Below are 20467 nucleotides of genomic sequence, written 5' to 3'. Positions count from 1 at the left end.
CAAGGGTACCTTCGTTCAGGGAACGTTGTTTTTTTAGAAATATCAAGCTCCTGAGAGCATCGCAAGTATAGGCTCAAAGGATCAAATGAGGTACTTGATGAGTACAGAAAATGCAAGAGTTACTACAGGAGGAAATCAAGAGGGTGAAAGTACGGCATGAGTTTGCTACAGCAGACAAGGGAAAAGAGAACCCCAAATCCTTCATGAAATATATTTAGAACAAAAATATTCCAACAGACTAAATTGGTCCTCTTGAAGTTCAGAGTGGGCATTTGTGCATGAAGCTAAAGTAGGTGGGGGAGATTTAAAATGGAATTTTTTGCAGTTATATTTACTCAGGAGACATACAGCGTCTTTAGAGTGAGGCAAAACAGCGGTGAGATCATGGACTCTATGGTTACAGAGGAGGAGGTGGTTTCTGTCTTGAGGTAGATTAGGGAGGGTAAATCCCCAGGGTTTTCCTTCGCATCTTGTTTGAGGCTAGTGCAGAGATTGCAGGTGCTCCAGTAATAATATTTAAAATGCTAGATGCGGAAGTATTGGAGGAAAAATAATGTTGTTCTGCTGTTTGAAAAGGCTGTTAGAAAAAGCCAGGGAATTGCAGGTTGATGAGCCTAACACAAGTGATGGTAAAGTTATTGGCAGGTATTCTGAGGGACTGGATATGAGTATTTGGATGGACAAGGATTCATTAGGGATAGTTAACACTAATTTGTACCTGGTATATCCTGTCTAACCAGTCTTATGGTTTCTCGATGACGTTACCAAACGAGTAATGAAGGCAAGTGAGTGTATGTTGTCTACATGGACTTCAAGCGAGGTCTTTGACAAGGTCCCTCCTGGCAGCCTGGTTAATAAGATTAAGTTGTTTGGCATTCGTGACATGGTAGTAAGTTAGTTTAGATATTGGATTCGTGAGAGAATCTAAGAGAGGTTGTAGAGATTTGCTTGGCTGACTGGAGGTCTCAGACCAGTGGTGTGCTTCAGGGATCTGTACTGGGACTGGTGTTGTATGTGATATACTGTATATAAATGCTCTGGATGACAATGTGGTAAACAGGGCTAGTAAATCTGTGGATGACATCAATATATTAACGGTGAGGAAGTTTATCAGAGCTTGCAGCGGGACCTGGAACAGCTAGGAAAAAGTGAAATGGAGATCGGCAGATAGAATTTAATGAAGACAAGTATGAAGTGTTGCACTATTTTGAGGACAAACCACGATAACATTAAGACATTGACTGGTTAGGCATTGAGCGGTTCGGTAAAAACAAGGTATCAGGGAATACAGATACAAAATTTCTTAGAAGTGTTGTCAACCGTAGTTGTCCTGATAAAACCTTTAGGATATGGGATTTCATAGATCAAAGTATTATATACAGAAGTTGGGATACTATGTCAAAATTGATTTTTGCAGAGGCTAATTGGGAGCAATGGGAGCACCTACCTCTCGGAGCGATATCAATGAGAGTGAACGAGCGCAGAAAAAAAAATACAAGGTGTTGTCAGGACTTGAGGGCCTGAGATATAGGGAAAGTTTGAATAGGTTAGGACTGACATAGAGTGTAGGAGGACCAGGAGAGATGTGATAGAGGTATAAAATTTTATAAATTGTACAGATAAAGTAGATGCAAACAGGCATCTGTTACTAAGGTTGGGTGAGACCGGAATTAGAGCTCATGGATTAAGGATGAAAGATGAAAGAAAATTTGAGGGAGAACAATTGTTCATTCCAGTTTGGCAAAAGAATAAATCAGGGAAGGCATTACACCCGTGGCTGACAAGGGAAATTAGGGATAGTATCAATTCCAAAAAAGAAGCATATAAATTAGCCAGAAAAAGCGGCTCACCTGAGGACTGGGAGAAATTCAGAGTCCAGCAGAGGAGGACAAACGGCTTAATCAGGAAAGGGGAAAAAGATTATGAGAGAAAAATGGCAGGGAACATAAAAACTGACTGTAAAAGATTTTATAGATATGTGAAAAGGGGAAAAAAAAAGATTGGTTAAGACAAATGTAGGTCCCCGACAGACAGAAATAGGTGAATTGATTATGGGGAACAGGACATGGCAGACCAACTGAATAACTACTTTGGTTTTGTCTTCACTAAGGAGGACATAAATAATTTTCCGGAAATAGTAGGGGACAGAGGGTCTAGTGAGATGGAGGAACTGAGCAAAATACATGTTAGTAGGGAAGTGGTGTTAGGTAAATTGAAGGGATTAAAGGCGAATAAATACCTAGGGCCAGATAGTCTGCATCCCAGAGTGCTTAAGGAAGTAGCCCAAGAAATAGTGGATGCATTAGTGATAATTTTTCAAAACTCTTTAGATTCTGGACTAGTTCCTGAGGATTGGATGGTGGCTAATGTAACCCCGCTTCTTAAAAAAGGAGGGAGAGAGAAACAGGGAATTATCGACCGGTTAGCCTAACATCGGTGGTGGGGAAAATGCTAGAGTTAGTTATCAAAGATGTGATAACAGCACATTTGGAAAGCGGTGAAATCATCGGACAAAGTCAGCATGGATTTGTGAAAGGAAAATCATGTCTGACGAATCTCATAGAATTTTTTGAGGATGTAACTAGTAGAGCGGATAGGGGAGAACCAGTGGATGTGGTATATTTGGATTTTCAAAAGGCTTTTGACAAGGTCCCACACAGGAGATTAGTGTGCAAACTTAAAGCACACAGTATTGGGGTTAAGGTATTAATGTGGATAGAGAATTGGTTGGCAGACAGGAAGCAAAGAGTGGGAATAAACGGGACCTTTTCAGAATGGCAGGCAGTGACCAGTGGGGTACTGCAAGGCTCAGTGCTGGGCCCCCAGTTGTCTACAATATATATTAATGACTTACATGAGGGAATTAAATGCAGCATCTCCAAGTTTGCGGATGACACGAAGCTGGGCGGCAGTGTTAGCTGTGAGGAGGATGCTAAGGGGATGCAGGGTGACTTGGATAGGTTAGGTGAGTGGGCAAAGTCATGGCAGATGCAATTTAATGTTGATAAATGTGAGGTTATCCACTTTGGTGGCAAGAACAGGAAAACAGATTATTATCTGAATGGTGGCCGATTAGGAAAAGGGGAGGTGCAACGAGTCCTGGGTGTCATTGTACACCAGTCATTGAAAGTGGGCATGCAGGTACAGCAGGCGGTGAAAAAGGCGAATGGTATGCTGGCATTCACTGCAAGAGGATTCAAGTACAGGAGCAGGGAGGTACTACTGCAGTTGTACAAGGCCTTGGAGAGACCACACCTGGAGTATTGTGCGCAGTTTTGGTCCCCTAATCTGAGGAAAGACATTCTTGCCATGGAGGGAGTACAAAGAAGGTTCACCAGATTGATTCCTGGGATGGCAGGATTTACATATGATGAAAGACTGGATCGACTAGCCTTATACTCGTTGGAATTTAGAAGATTGAGGAGGGATCTTATTGAAACGTATAAAATCCTAAAGGGATTGGACAGACTAGATGCAGGAAGATTGTTCCTGATGTTGGGGAAGTCCAGAACAAGGGGTCACAGTTTCGGGATAGAGGGGAAGCCTTTTAGGACCGAAATTAGGAAAAACTTCTTTACACAGAGAGTGGTGAATCTGTGGAATTCTCTGCCACAGGAAACAGTTGAGGCCAGTTCATTGGCTATATTTAAGAGGGAGTTAGATATGGCCCTTGTGGCTAAAGGGATCGGGGGTATGGAGGGAAGGCTTATACAGGGTTCTGAGTTGGATGATCAGCCATGATCATACTGAATGGTGGTGCAGGCTCGAAGGGCCGAATGGCCTACTCCTGCACCTATTTTCTATGATTCTATGTTTCTATGAACTTCTTCACTCAGAAGCTGGTGAGAGTTGAACCGTTAAAAACAAGTTGGATAAGTACATGAATGAGAGGGGTATGGATGTCTCTAGTCGGTGTGCAGATCAATGTGACTCGGCATATAATAGGTTAGTATGGACTTGATGGGCTGAAGAGCCTGTTATTGTACTGTAGATTTCGATGACTATGGCTAAGTCAAACTATGACAAGCTGTCTCATGTGGAAGGTTAGGGTTCGGGATAATGTGTGGCTCTTCACTAAAATTCAGTCTGGTAAGCATATAACCATATAACAATTACAACACAGAAACAGGCCATCTCGGCCCGTCTAGTCAGTGCCGAACTCTTACTCTCACCTAGTCCCACCGACCTGCACTCAGTCCATAACCCTCCATTCTTTTCCTGTCCGTATAAGCTATCCAAATTAACTTTAAATGACAACATCTAACCTGCCTCAACCACTTCTGCTGGAAGCTCGTTCCACACAGCTACCACTCTCTGAGTAAATAAGTTCCCCCTCATGTTACCCTAAACTTTTGCCCTTTAACTCTCAACACTCATGCCCTCTCATTTGACTCTCCTCCACTCTCAATGGAAAAAAAGCCTATCCACGTCAACTCTCTCTGTCCCCCTCATAATTTTAAATACCTCCTTCAAGTCCCTCCTCAACCTTCTACGCTCCAAAGAATAAAGATCCAACTGGTTCAACCTTTCTCTGTAACTTAGAAGATGAAACACAGGCAACATTCTAGTAACTCTCCTCTGTACTCTCTCAATTTTGTTGAGATAATTCGCTGACCAGAACTGTACACAATACTCCAAATTTGGCCTTACCAATGCCTTGTACAATTTCAACATTACATCCCAACTCCTATACTCAATGCTCTGATTTATAAAGGCCAGCATACCAAAAGCTTTCTTCACCATCCTATCCATATGAGATTCCACCTTCAGGGAACTATGCACCAATATTCCTAGATCCCACTCTTCCACTGCATTCTTCAATGCCCTACCATTTACCATGTATGTCCTATTTTGATTAGTCCTACCAAAATGTAGCACCTCACATTTATCAGCATTAAATTCCATCTGCCATCTTTCAGCCCCCTCTTCTAACTGGCCTAAATCTCTCTGCAAGCTTCAGAAACCTACTTCATTATCTACTACTCCACCTATCTTAGTATCATCTGCATACTTACTAATCCAATTTACCACCCCAACATCCAGATCATTAATATATATGACAAACAACACTGGACCCAGTACAGATCCCTGAGGCACACCGCTACACACCGGCCTTCAATCTGACAAACAGTTATCCAACACTGCTCTCTGACGTCTCCCATCCAGCCACTGCTGAATCCATTTTACTACTTAGATATTAATACCTGACAATTGAACCTTCCTAACCAAGCTTCCATGTGGAACTTTGTCAAAGGCCTTACTGAAGTCCATACAGACAACATCCACCGCTTTACCCTCGTCAACTTTCCTTGCAACTTCTTCAAAAAATTCAGTAAGATTTGTCAAACATGACCTTCCACGCACAAATCCATGTTGACTGTTCCTAATCAGACCCCGTCTATCCAGATAATTATATATACCACTCTATAGGTGAATGCGTCCCAGTAACACGAGGACCATTAGAAAGGCGTTTCTCGGTAATTCCGTGTTAGCTGCAGTTCTTGGACTATTTTCAATTGTATTACTTTGCAGTTCCTAGTGTTAACAATATATGTTGTAGTAATTAGAGACTCCAAATGGAACAGTCACAAGAAACAGAAGGTAACTGAGCCATAAGGCATGTTGGGATATTGATCGAAAGCAAGAGAGTCAGTTGTTGAAAAGAGAGACTATATTCAGCACTGTCTGTTCAACTGAAGATGGAGTTGAAGGTTGACTCGAGAATGATCTGAGAAAGAAATCAGTATATATTTGATTTGTGGGAAGTCCAGGGGTAATGAAAAGAGTCTGGTAAATCGCCATTAAGGTTGAGCATTGGGAATATGATGTGATGTCATACTGAGTGTTGTAAAGTGGTTCTCTGTCTACCTGCAATGTCTGTCAAGTATAACATCAATAAATTCACCTTTCAATCATTGTCTGCATCCTAACCTGTCTAAAAGTGATTGTGTTCAGAAAATTGGACAGAGGTTTATATTGGTGAATGAAGGTTCAATGTTTCTGAAAAACAAAATTCTTTTCTTGATGTTGAGCACAAGCATTGCAGGATTTTCATAGCCCAGAGGTGCCGTTACACCAGTTCTGTCGGTCTGTGATTGATTCAGTAGAATCTACACTCGGTCTATGTTCCTTCCACTTACGTGATACTCTGGCCCGGTGAAGTGATCCTCGGCCATTAACATGAAGCCGACTCCCTCCACTCCCTCTTCAATCGCCTGCTCCAGTCGCTCCATGTAGAATCTCGTCAACTGGAACAGGTGGTGATCCTCGCAATTTGACAGGAAGGCGGAGATTGCAGAGTTCAGATCTGTAGTCAGTCACAGAACATAAAATAGTCGAGTGTACCATGTGTATGCGGACACGATGCCAATTTAAACCAATCCCATCTTCAGGAACATGATCAATATCCCTCCGTTCCAGGCCTACTCATGCGTTCAAACGCCTCTCAGATGCTGAGTATCTGTTTCCAGTCCCTCCCTCGGCAGCTCATTCCAGACACTGATCACTCTCTGTGGAAAACATGTGTCCTAAATCACCTTTAAACTTTACCCTCTAACCTTAAACCTATTCACTCCCCAGTGGTTGATGTTTGCACTGAGTCACAGACTATCGAAGTATGCTGTGCCTCTCGTAAATTTATGAACTTCTCTGAGATAAGGCCTCAGACTCTGACACTCCAAAAAAGCAATCCAAGGTTGTTCGACCTCTCCTGGCAGCCAATATTCTGTTATCTGGGTAACCGATCATATTCTGTAATCGTGATGAAACTCGTCTGCACCCTCGCCAGACCCTTCACATTATTCTCATGATATGGCTACCATATTTGTGCACAATACTGAGATTGTCTGTTAACCAAAGTTTAACCAGTTACAGCACAACTTTAAAAAATACATACTCACACCTCAACCCGTCGTTAGCACGCTACCAATTGTGTTGTCACGTTTAGGGAGCTATGCACATCCATCACAAGACCTGTCTATACATCAGCCTTCCTAATCGCCCCAGCATTCACTGCACACATCGTTCGTGAACTTGACCTCTCAAGGTTCAAATCCTCGCATTTGCCCGAATTAACTGTACTTGGTGTCTCTCCGTTCATATTTCTAATTGGATGATGAACATTTTGACAACAGTCCCAATTTACACAACTCCGCCGAGTCTGTAAATCGAGAATCAGTCCGCCTATGTGATTCCATATATAGAATTATTTTGAGTAATAAGTTACTTACATCACACACAGCGCATAGCGAGCCAGTGATCCTTGCGGAGACTACTGGTCACAGACCTTCACCCAGAAAAATACTCCTCCAGTCCTTCTCTATTTTATGTGACCAAGACAACACTGAACTCAATGTACAAAGTCTCCGCTGAAGATTCCTCAACCCGGAACGTCGATTGTTCATTTCCCTCTATAGGTGCTGCCTGACCTACTGTGCTCCTCCATCATTGTGTGCATTGCCCTCTCTACTTACCCTCTTGATTTACTTTAACCTTATTCGCCAAGGACATTCATTGCCTTGGTAGCCCTCTCAGATTCCCTGTTTAAAATTTCTCCTGTTCATTGCCCCCTGCACCCAGCCCGTTCTCCCACAATATAACATTCTTTAACTCGGCAACAGAAAACAGACACCGGGAAACTTCCCTCATCTCCTTTGAGCAGCAACCTGAAAATCCGGGGAGAATTCACCATTGCCCTTCCTAAAGAAACATCTGTTTCTCTCACCGGCTGTCTGCTCCCTGGACTGTTACATTGCCTGCTGTTGAATTCCTCTTTGAGTTTCACCCACACCGACTGTATTTTCAGGAGCTCCTTTCCCTTTCACTCAGGTGAAGATTTGCACGGTGAGCGGAGTGATTCGACAATTTCCATTGTTAGGTCCCCGCGCTGGACCTGGTGAATTGTTCCAGATCTCAAGGTCGCTTTACCAGTAGGATCAATGATGACAGTTCTGCTGCGCCCATTTAGCGCCTACGTTTATTCCTCTGAACTATTGATGATTTGACTACACGTGTACCATGATGACAGAGTTTTAATGAGAAAGAGCCCAGTGAACATACCTGTGTCCATTCTGACTCTGAATGACGTTGATTGATTGTCTGCTGCGTGTCTGCCGTCCGGGTGGAAGAAAGCCCCACCTGCTGGCGATGATCTGAATTACACAAATAAAACAGAGTGAGTCAGTTACTCTGCCCTTCAAATTTAAAACACTCTGTGAGGTCGCTGCTCAGTATCCCACATTCCAGGGAGTAAAGTCATAGAGTGGCCATCCTCTCTGCAGCACTGAGGACTTCTGGCCCTGACAGCACACTCGCAAGTCTTCTCTGTACTCTTTCCACTTTAACCAAGCCTTTTCAAACATATAGCGGCTAGAACTATACTTTGTATTGCAAACACAGTCTCACCAACGACTTATACAACGGCTTATACAAGTGTTTACAGTTTGAACGACCCGGTTGCAATTCCAGCCGCTGCCAGTAAGAGTTTGCAGGTTCTCACCGTGATCGCATGGATTTCCTCCGGGTGATCTGGCTGCCCACCACAGTCTTAAGACTTAGTGGTAGGCTGGTTAGTTGGTCATTGTAAATTGTCCTGTCACAAGACTAGGATCAAATTGGGGGACTTAGTGGGCAGAGAGGCTCGCTGTATCTCAATAAAAAATAAATAAAATATGGTCCCATCTCCTGCACTCAGTACCCTGAATGTTGAAGGACGGCGTGGTAAACACCTCTTCACCACCCGTGTCGCCACATTGAGCGAACTGTGCACTTAAACTCCTCGGTCCCTCTGTTTTCTGACAATCTCAGACTATGAGCTGCTTGTTGCAGTATTCAGAATGAAACTGATGAGCACCAGGAAAACCAACGTACCAGCAAAGTTTGATAGTGATAGCATCACTCAAAAATAAACAGATTCATGGATTAAAGCCAGTAGAGGGAAAACCAGAAGAGCTATGGATAGAAGCAAGGAGCATTTAACAAGAGGTGCCAACGAAAAGTATTGCAAACAAAGAGAAGACCAGGAAAGCAAAATAGATTCCTGTGGAAGCTGAGCAGCGAAGAGAAGAGAAGTGAAGGACAATGGAGATTGAAACAAACACCTCCAAATGAACACAATGTTCAGTAAGATAGAAAGGAGAAGTAAGGAAACGTACTTAAAGGAGCAATGCAAAGAAGCTGAAGAATCCAACAGAATTGGAAAAAGAAAAACAAGAGATCTATTCAAGACGATTAGAGAAATCAAAGGAACATTTCATGCAAAAATAACTATAGTAAAAGACAAAGAAGGGTAGGCCCTTACAGCAGAAGACATCAAAAAGAGATGGCAGAAATATACTGAAGAATTGTACAGGAAATATCCCAACAGGAAGACACCTGCTGTGACTCCCTCGATGACCTAGAGCCAGACATTCTGGAAAGTGAAGTCGAATGGGCAATAGAAAACATTGCTAATAACAAGGCTACAGGATGTGACAGGAGTCCAGTTGAATTGTTTAAAACGTTCAAAGGTGATGATGTAAAAGTGTTGCATGCAATTTGCCAGCAGATCTGGAAAACCTAACAGTGGCCTTTAGACTGTAAAAAAAAACGGTTTATATCCCAATTCCCAAGGACCAGCAGGCTCCGGGACAGCTTCTTCTACCAGGCCATCAGACTAATTAATTCACGCTGATTTGAGTATACTCTATATTGTATGGACTGTTCAATTTACTACAAATTATTATAAATTAATTTGATTGCACGTTGCACATTTCGACCGAGACATAATGTAAAGATTTTTAATCCTCAAGTATGTGAAGGATGTAAGAAATCAATTCTATTTAGTTCAATTCAATTCAAACTTGCTAATCGTGCCATGCATACAAATCAATGGCATGAATAATGAATTTTAGAGGTCTCTGCACTGACACACACATCCCACTCGTCACAGGCCTCCATTCGCTAAAACCAGCTTCAGTCATCTCCCTCTGCTCCCTGTTCTCGAGCCCGGTGTGAATCCACCTCGCCAGCTCCCCGTGAATCCAACGTGACTGAACCTTCCAGATCAGCTGCCATGTGGCATCTTGTGACAGACTTTACCAAAGTTCAGAAGAACAACATCACTGCCCTAATTCACCGAACTCCCTATTTAACTCTTAAATAATCTCCAAAATACTTGACAGATATGATGTCCTGTTGGGCAGTGTAGACGGTGATTTCCCCATAACCAATGTCCAACCGCCCGAGACTTCAGATTCACTGCAGACTGAGAAAATTCCGATCCGAGCTGTCGAATTACCAACCTGGACTGAAGCCCGTATACTGCCAGTTCCATGTCATCAGAGTCACCAGCCCAATATTATCACCCATGCAAAGATACTTTGGTGCCGGCGATTTGCCGTGGTGTTCCTGCCATTTCCGATTCACAAACTGAGGTGGAGTTGGAACCTAATGACCCTCTGCCGGGGCCAGGACTCTGGCTGGTTCCCAGGTCTGTATAGAGGATGTGGGTACACTTCAGCCTGTCCCCAGCAGCTAAACCAAACACATTTGATTACAATCTTCTTGCTGTGTGGGCTCTCGCCCGGCACAGCTGGCTGCCATGTTTCCTGCAGTGTATCAGGAATAAAATGTAAAATTATACAGTAGAAAATGCTGGGAACTCAGTACATCAGACTACATCTCTGAAAGGACAAATGGTGGGAGACCCAGTTTCAGAAATGAGACTGTCAAGATGCTGCCGATCTGCTGAGCGTTTCCAGTATTTGCTCCTCCTTACTTTAAATTTCCTGCAACTGTAGTATTTTTCCCCTCGTCATTTTAATGCACAGATAGTAACTGATTGTAAAATATCAGCAACACCCTAAACTGTAAATGCCACCCCACCCCAAACCATTTGTTAGTTCTGAGTTCATCCTGACCCTGGTGTGACACATTTCATCCAGTCAATGCTCAACCTGTCATCCTTTCCTTAGATATTTATCATTGATGTGGTAGGATACAGGCTGGACAGAGATTGAATAAGAAGGTTGATATTTATCACTGAGGTTGTAGGACACAGGCTGGACAGAGGTGGAACAAGATGGTTGATATATATCACTGAGGTGGTGGGATACAGGCTGGAGAGAGGTTGAACAAGATGGTTGAATTATATCATTGAGGTGGTGGGATACAGGCTGGATAGAGGTTGAACAAGATTGTTGATAAATGTCACTGAGGTGATGGGATGCAGGCTGGACAGAGATTGAGCAAGACGGTCGATATATATCATTGAGGTTGTAGGATACGGGCTGGACAGCGGGTGAACAAGATGGTTGATATATGCCACTGAGGTGATGGGATGCAGGCTGGACAGAGGTTGAACAGGTTCGGCAGGGGATGAGTAGATGGAGCCGTATGGGAGAAGGGTATCATGGCCGATCTCTGATGGTCCTCCAGCAATACGCAGATCCTGAAATAATAGTACGCACTAGTAGATAACAGATTCCAATATAACAAAGCCAGAACAAACAGTAAGAACTTCGGTATATGCCCTTTTCTACTTCACACACTTTATCAATTCACCGCAGAAAGTATCCCATCCGGGTACTTCACATCTTCACACGGTTACCGCTCTACCTTTAACCGAATGAAATAGCTGAGCACATCATAGAAACCAACCTCCCCTCCATGGACTTTGTCTACACTTCCCACTGCCTCAGTAAATCAGCCAACATAATGGAAGATCCCCACAACCTGAACATTCTCACTTCTCACCCTCCCACAGGGCGAAGATGAAATAAAACAGAAACATCCCACCAGGCTCAAGGATGGTGTCCATTCGGCTGTTATAAGCAAAATGAATGTTCCCCAGCGTGATGAGTGGACTCCTGACCTCACAGTCTAAATCGATGTGACCTTGCACCACACATTTACCTACACTGCACTTCCTCTGTAACCATAATGAGTTGTTACACTCTGGTATTGTTTTACCTCAATGAACTGCTGTAATGTATTAATCTGTGTGGATAATACCGAAGAAACGATTTTCACTGTACCTCTGTACATGTAACACAAAATAAAGATTCCCCATTTTATTCATGTGGAAATATTAGACAGCCCGGGTTGCTCCTTCAGAAATTCTGGAGGGAATGTACACAATTCCGAGAAACCCGGATAAATGAACAAGACATAATTCTCTCATTACTAGGGACACTTATCGGAAAACACTGTCAGCATTTTGGCAAGATGTAGTCATGGAAAGAAGATGGAAATAAACTTCCCAGTCCCCTGAGAGGACGTGAGAGATCTGGATCTCACTGTCCTGTCTGAACGGGGAAAGATGAAACTACTCATACACGTGATTCAGTGTCCCGAGGGTGCGATTTCTCTGTTTAACCCTCGTGTCAGCAAGAACACAACAGACCGAACGGCTGCTTCCGGTGGGCTGGAGTTATGTAAAACTACTATCGACACCAGGCATCGATCATGGTGAAGTTTGGATCCGATTCCGGGCCGGGTGATGGAGGTAAAATCTCAACAAAGCCTACACAATTGTTACAGTAATTACCATACTTAAACGCGAGAAAGCTTGCAAACGCTGGGAATCCAAACAATACACACAAAATGCTGGAGGAACTCAGCATAACAGGCAGTATCTATGGAAAAGAGTAAACAGTCAACATTTTGGGCCACGAGCCTTTTTTCATTCCTGAGGAGGAGAGGAAGTGATCTGAATAAAAAGGTCGGGGAGGGGAAAGAGGCGAGCTGGAAGGTGATAGGTGAGGTCAAGTGATGGACGGGTCAAGGGCTGGAGAATAAAGAATAGGAGAGTTGCCAATGGGAGAAAGGGAAAGAGGGGACCCAGGGGGAAGTAATAGGCTGGTGAGCAGAAATGAAAATTCAGAGTGGGGAATAGAGAAGTGGGTGGGTCGGGGGAAATTTGTTTACTGGAAGCAGAATTCAATATTCATACAATCAGGCTGGAGGGTACCCTAATGGAACATAAGGTGTTGCTTTTCCACCCTGAGGGCGGTCTCGTCTTGGCACAAGAGGAGGCCATTGATCGAGACATCGGAATGGGAATCAGAATGAAAATGTTTGGCCACTGCGAAGTCCCCTTGTGGCAGATGACACGGAGATGCTCGACAAAATGGTCTCCCAATTTGTGGCGGATCTCACCAATGTAAATGAGGCCGCATCGGGAGCACGGGGTACAATACATGACCCCAGCAGATTCACAGGTGAAGTGTTGCCTCACCTGGAAGGACTGTTTTGTGTCTGAATGCAGATGAGGGAGGAAGAGTACGGGTAGGTGTAGTACTTAGGCCGCTTGCAGGGATAAGTGACTGGAGGGAGATCAGTGAGGAGGGATGAATGGACAAGGGAATTGTTGAGAGAGTGGTCCCTGTTGAAAGAAGAAGGCGGGGTGTGAGCGAGGAAGGTAGAGATATGTTTAGTTGTAATATCTCTGTGGAGAACAGTACCAGTTCCGTAATCCTGGAGTCCCATTCTAGGATTATAGCCCAAACACCAACACTCCCAGGACTCTTTCCTGCTGGTAATATTCAGCAGTGTCTCGTCTAATCCCAGTTCTAAAACTCACACTCCCCTCCATCCCATAACAGAACTGGAATCTGATGATGCTTTAACCGGGCGGGGAACCCGGGCCGTGGGTCAGCAGCGGCTGGCAATATATTTTAACTTGTTTCCAGCAGGTACGTTGAGCACATATGTTTATTATCTTATTGCGGAGTGCGACCTGGATCAGTGCAATTCACCGCCACATCTCCCATGGTGAAACAATAAGAAAATTCCTTTAATATAAAAATGAAAATAAATCACTGGAAACTCAGTACAGGTTGTTGTGTTTTTGATGCACAAACGTTGCTGACTGCAAGTTGTTTGTGACATCCTGAAGAGATTTGCAAAAATGCAATCCCTACATTCATTTGTTATCTCTTTATTGCAATATAAACATCATCCAATATAAACTCCGTACAGTGAATGCTCAAGGCACCCTTGCATCCACTCGGACTCCTGAGGTCACTGTCTCTCCACTGAGGGGCAGTGACCAGAGAGCCATACAAATGTTCAACACTCCTTGCAGCTCTGGTGGCTGTTACCCTGGTGATGGGGGAAGTGGCTCAGCAGAACTAACTGAAAATAGGAAATAAAGAACAACTCACATGCTCTGAGTTTCATTATGACAAAGATGAATACTGAGCTCTCAGTCATTTTGTAATGGGGAAGCCACATATCCCCAAAAGATATCACAGAATATATTGTGGTGATAACCATAAAGTTTACTTCTTTGTTCCATCAAGTGGTTAAAATTCCATCACATTCTTGTGTCTGCAAATAGCTTATATCTATGATCAACCCCAGACATTGATACAGGTTCAATTCAGATGCTGCTACTGGACAGAACGATGGAAGGGAAGGTACACATATACAATTGAATAGATTGAAATTGTGACCTTAATTACTAGACTCCCCTACTGTTGAAAACATCTTGTCCCTATCCACTCTATCTGGACCTCAGGATTTCATTGAGGTTCCTGTTCCGAGAGTCACCACCCCTCCATTGAGAACAGGCCCAGAAACACCAAGTGCTCCTCATACATAAAACTTTTCATTCCAAAATCTCTCTTGTGAACTTTGTAAACAACAACTGTAATGGGCGCTTTTCCATGGATACAGACAATTTGGTGGCGGAATAGTTTATTGAGCCAAATGTATCGTTTCTTACTGCCCAATTAACTGTCAAAAAAGATCAGCGTGCTATCTAGCCAAGGAACCGAATGGGATAGGGTAGATCTTCAATGATTTTTGTTTGCCTGTATTTACCTGGGAGACAGATACAGAGACTATAGAAATCTGGAAATGTTAGCCTTGTTATGGATTGTATACATATTACAGAACAAGTGCTTGCTGAATTAGAATGGATAAATCCCCAGGGCCTGACAAGGTGTTCCCTCAGACCCTGTGGGAGGTCAGTGCAGAAACTACTTGAAATCTGGCAGGGACATGTAAAATGCACAGAGCTGTGGGTGATATGCCAGAAGATGGGAGGAGAGCTGGTTTTCCACAATTGTATTAGAAAGGCGCGAAGGGATACAATATGCACGTGATCCTGACATCAGTCTTGGGTATGTCCTTGGAAGGTATTTTAAGAAATGGAATTGATAGGATTTCGAAAGACTGGGCTTAATGATCAGACTGGCAGGTCATGTCTAATCAAATTATTCTGCATGGGAGGCTGGTCCAAAAGGGAAAGGTGCGTAGGGTCAAGTAGAAGCAAGTGGAGATGCCAGAGAGAGATTGCAGATGGTTGTCTCTCTGAATGTAGGCTGAGACTCGCCAGGTGCTGCAGGGAAAGCGACTGGGTGCTTGGCACTGATAGTAATGATAGAGAATACAGATGAAAATGTGGCAAACGAGAGCAGCAAATAACTGGATTATACTGAGATGGGATGTAATAGGCAGTGAAGAAATTGTCTGTTAAATAATAATTATAGATTTCCCAGTTTAGTTGTGTGGAGATAACAAGCTGGGCCAAAAATAATTTTAAAAAGGTGCAAAGAGACTTGGGAGAGTTTGTGTAGTTTCCTACATATTAAGATACAGGCTGAGCCGGTGGTGAAGAAAGCAAATGCGATCTCTGCATTCATTTCAAGAGGACTGTAATATAAAAGGAATGATGAACTCTTGAGAATTTATGAAGTCCTGATTATGCAACATATAGAATCATAGAAAACATAGAGCACAGTACAGGCCCTTTGGCCCACCAAGCTCAGCGAACATATACCTTGGAACTACCTCGGCTTTGCCCAAAGCCCTCTATTTTTCTAAGCTCCATGCAGCCAACCAAGAGTCTGTTAAAAGACCCTATCGTTTCTGCGACTACCACCGCTGCCGGCAGCCCATTCCACGTACTCACCACTCTCTAAGTAAAAACCTTACCCCTGACATCTCCTCTGTATCTGCTTCCAAGCACCTTGAAATAAGCCCTCTCGTGCGAGCCATTTCAGCCCTGGGGAAAAGCCTCTGACTATCCACACAATCAATGCCTCTCATCATCTTATACACCTCTATCAGGTCACCTCTCATCCTCCGTCGCTCCAAGGAGAAAAGGCCGAGTTCACTCCACCTATTCTCGTAAAGTGTGCTCCCCAATGCAGGCAACATCCCTGTAAATCTCTTCTGCATCCTTTCTATGATATCTACGTCCTTCCCATAGTAAGTCGACTAAAATTGAACACAGTACTTCAAGTGGGGTCTGACAAGGGTCCAGTATATCTGCAACATTACCTCTCGGCTCTTAAACTCAATCCCGTGATTGATGAAGACCAATGCATGGTATGCCTTCTTAACCACAGAGTCAACCTGCGTCGGAGCTTTGAGTGACCTATGGACTCCAGACCCCAAGATCACTCCGATCCTCCACACTGCCGGAGTCTTAACATTAATGCAATATTCTGCCATTATATTTGACCTACCAAAATGAAGCACCTCACACTTATTGGGTTGAACTCTATCTGCCACTTCTCAGCCCAGTTTTGCATCCTATCACTGTCCCGCTGTAACCTCTGACAGCCCTCCACACAATCCACAACACCCCCAAACTTTGTGTCATCAGCAAATTTATCATCCCTCCACTTCCTCATGCAGGTCATTCATTAAAATCACACAGAGTAGGGGTCCCAGAACAGATCCCTGAGGCACATCACAGGTCACCGGCCTTCATGTAGAATATGGCTTGTCTACAATCACCCTTTGCCTTCTGTGGACAAACCAGTTCTGGATCCACAAAGCAGTGTCCCCATCGTTCTCATGTCTCGTTACTTTCTCAATAAGCCTTGCATGGGGTACCTCATTAAATGCCTTGCTAAAATCCATGTACAATACATCTGCTGCTCTACTTTAATCAATGTGTTTAGTCACACCCTTAGGAAATTCAATCAGGCTCCTACGGCACGATCTGCCTTTGACAAAGCCATGCTGACTATTCTTAAACATATTATGCCTCTCCAAATGTTCATAAATTCTGCCTCTCAGGATCTCCTCCATCAACTTATCAACCACTGAGGTAAGACTCACTGGTGTATAATTTCCTGGTCTATCTCTACTCCCTTTCTTGAATAAAGGAACAACATCCACAACCCTCCAACCTCCGGAACCTCTCTCATCCTCATTGATGATGCAGAGACCATTTCCAGAGGCTCAGCAATCCCTTCCCTCGCTTCAAACAGTAGCCTGGGATACATCCTGTCCGGACCCGGTGACTTATCCAAGTTGATGCTTTCTAAAAGCTCCAGCACATCCCCTTTCTTAATATCTATATTCTCAGGCTTTTCAGTCCACTGCAAGTCATACCTATAATCTCCAAGATCTTTTTCCACAGTGAATACTGAAGCAAAGAATTCATTAAATTACCTCTGTTATTTCCTCCTGTTCCATACACACATTTCTATTGTCACAATTGATTGGTCCTATTCTCTCACGTCTTATCCTCTTGCTCTTCACATACTTGTAGAATGCCTTGGGGTTTTTCTTAATCCTGTCTGCCAAGGCCTTCTCATAGCCCTTCTAGCTCTTCGAATTTCATTCTTCAGCTCATACCTGCTAGCCCTATAATCTTCCATATTCATATCATGACCAAGTTTTTTGAACCTTTCGTAAGCTCTTCTTTTCTTCTTGACTCGATTTACAACAGCCTTTGTACACCACGCACCTTGTCCCCTACCATTCTTTCCATGTCTCATTGGAATGTACCTACTCAGAACCCCGCGCAAATATCCCCTGAACATTTGCCACATTTCTTCCGTACATTTCACTGAGAACGTCTGTTTCCAATTTATGCTTCCAAGTTTTGCCTGATAGCCTCGTTTTTCCCCTTACTCCAATTAAACTTTTCTCTAACATTATCTGTTCCCAACCCTTTCCAATGCTGTGGTAAAGGAGATAGAATTGTGATCACTATCTCCAAAGTGCTCTCCCACTGAGACACCCGACACCAGACCATTTCCCGATTCCAGATCAAGTACAGCCCCTCCTTATGTAGGCTTATCTACAAACTGTGTCAAGAAACCCTCCTGGACACACAGAACAAACTCTACCCCATCTAAACCCCTCACTCTAGGGAGATGCCAATCAATATTTGGGAAATTAAAATCTCCCACAACAACAACCCTGTTATTATTTTTGCTTTCCAGAATCTGCCTCCCTATCTGCTCCTCCATTTCCCTGTTATTATTGGGTGGTCTATAAAAACACACAGTAGAGTTATTGTCCCCTTCCTATTCCTAACTTCCTCCCACAGAGACTCCGTAGACAACTCTTCATGACTTCGTCCTTTTCTGCAGCCGTGACCCTATCTCTGATCTGCAGTTCCACGACCCCACCTCTTTTGCCTCCCTCCCTATCCTTTCTGAAACATGTAAATCCACGCCCTTGAGGTAGCCGTTCCTGCACCTGCACCATCCAAGTCTCTGTAATAGCCATAACATCATAGCTCCAAGTGTTAATCCACGTTCTAAGCTCATCCGCTTTATTCATGATACTCCTCACATTAAAATAGACACAACTCAAACCATCGGACTGAGCGCGTCCCTTGTCTATCACCTGCCTATCCTCCCTTTCTCACTGTCTCCAAGCTTTTTCTATTCTGCGCCAACCTCCTTTTCCTCCATCACTTAGAGTATTGTGCGCAGGTTTGGGCCCCTAACATGAGAAAGTATGCGTTAGAAATAGAGAGGGTTAAAAGGAGGTTCAGGAAGATGATTCAACATTTGATTCCAAAGAGCAAGATCCGTGATGTTATGTTCTATCTCCCTTCGTCCATACGATGTCGGAGCAGAATTAGGCCATTTGGCCTTTCGAGTCTGCTCCGCACTTTCTTCATTGCTGATCCAATTTTCCTGACATTCCCAATCTCCTGCCTTCTCAGCACATAGTTTCATACCCTGACCAATAAAGAACCTAATAACCTCCCTCTTAAATATACACAAAGATTTAGCCTCCACAGCTACCTGTGGCAAAGAAAGAAACTTCCACAGATTCAATGTTCCCTCGCAAAATACATTCCTGCTCACCCCGTTCTGAAAGGACGCCCCTCTATTCTGAGCGAGTGTTATCTGTTCGTAGACTATCCCAGCAGAGGAACCATCATTTCCACATCGACTCTACCAAGTCTTTTCACCATTCGATCGGTTTCAGTCAGATCACTCCTCATTCTTCTGAATTCCAGTGAATACTGGCCCAGAGGTATCAAACGCTGTTCATATGACAAGCCATTCAGTCGTGGAGTCATTTCCGTGAACAACCTTTGAACCCTATACAGCTTCTGCATAATCCTTTCGAAGTTAAGAGGCCTAAACCTGTTCACAACACTCCAAGTGCGGCCTCACCAGTGCTTTATCAAGTTTCAACAATCGATCCTTGGTTTTATATTCTATTCTTTTTCAGATGGATGCTAATATCGCATTTGCCTTTCTCACCATAGACTCAACCTGCAAATTAATCTTTAGGGATTCCTGCGCTAGGACCCCCATGTCTGTTTGCACCTCAGTTTTCTCTTGTATTTTGAAAGTAACTAACCTTTTCATTTCGTCTGCCAAAGTGCATGAACATACACTTCTCAACACTGTATTCCATTTCTTTGCCCAGTTTCCTAATCTGTGGCCCTTCTAATTCCTCAAAACCACATTCCCCTCCACCTATCCTCATTCCCTCTGCAAACTTTGCAACAAAGCCATCAATTCCATCATCCAAATCATTGACGAACGACGGAAAAGAATCTGTTCCAACACAGACCCCTGTGGAATATCACTGGTCACCGGGAGCAATCTGGAAAAGGTTCCTTTTATTCCCACGCTTTGCCCCTTTACAATCAACCACGGCTTTATACAGGTCAGAATTTTTCTTGTAATACCATGAACTCGTAGCTTGTTAAGCAGCCTTATGTGTGGCAGCATTAGAAAGACCTTCTGAAAATCCAAATACACAGCATCAACCGGTTCTCCTTTGTCTATCATGTTTGTTATTTCCTCTCGGAACTCCGTCAGATTTGTTCGGCAAGATCATGACCTATTTTATGATGGGTCTCCAAGTCCTCTGAGACCACATCCTTAATAATCGACTGCAATATCTTCCCAAATACTGAGCTCAGACAAGTTGGCGTATTGGCATCCTTCTGCCCCATTCCTTTCTTGAAGAGTGAAGTGACATCTGCAATTTTCCACCCTTCCGGAACCATTTCAAAAGCTAGTGATTCTTGAAATAAATTTATTAATGTCTCACGATGTCTTCAGCCACCGCTTTTAGAATTCTGGGGTACACGCCATCTCGTCCAGGTGATACATCTAACTTCAGACCTTTCAGTTTCCCAGGAAACCTCTCTCCAGTTATGGTAATTTCACACACTTCATGCCCCCTGACACCTGGAGCTTCCAGTATGCTGCTAGTGTCTTCCTCCATGGAGACTGGTGTAAAATACTTATTCAGTTCG

At 43.6% G+C, this 20467-nt stretch overlaps 1 protein-coding gene across 2 annotated transcripts in view; it reads right to left on the bottom strand.

Moving 5' to 3' along the window:
- Positions 1–20467, bottom strand: part of LOC134341505 (NACHT, LRR and PYD domains-containing protein 3-like) — a 49313-nt gene that overhangs the window by 10754 nt on the left and 18092 nt on the right. For both annotated transcript variants that reach the window (XM_063039373.1, XM_063039372.1), the window contains exons 3-4: positions 8059–8150; positions 6141–6307 (exon numbers count right to left, since the gene is read on the bottom strand). In XM_063039373.1, coding sequence (XP_062895443.1) covers positions 6141–6307; positions 8059–8068 — 177 coding nt within the window. In that variant the 5' untranslated portion in view covers positions 8069–8150. The remainder of the gene's footprint in view (positions 1–6140; positions 6308–8058; positions 8151–20467) is intronic.

This window comes from Mobula hypostoma, unplaced genomic scaffold (genome assembly GCF_963921235.1).
Source record: "Mobula hypostoma unplaced genomic scaffold, sMobHyp1.1 scaffold_100, whole genome shotgun sequence".
In the NCBI taxonomy this organism is placed as follows: domain Eukaryota; kingdom Metazoa; phylum Chordata; class Chondrichthyes; order Myliobatiformes; family Myliobatidae; genus Mobula; species Mobula hypostoma.
The sequence above is the reverse complement of the archived record's forward strand: the minus strand, read 5'-3'. Positions and strand labels throughout refer to the sequence as shown.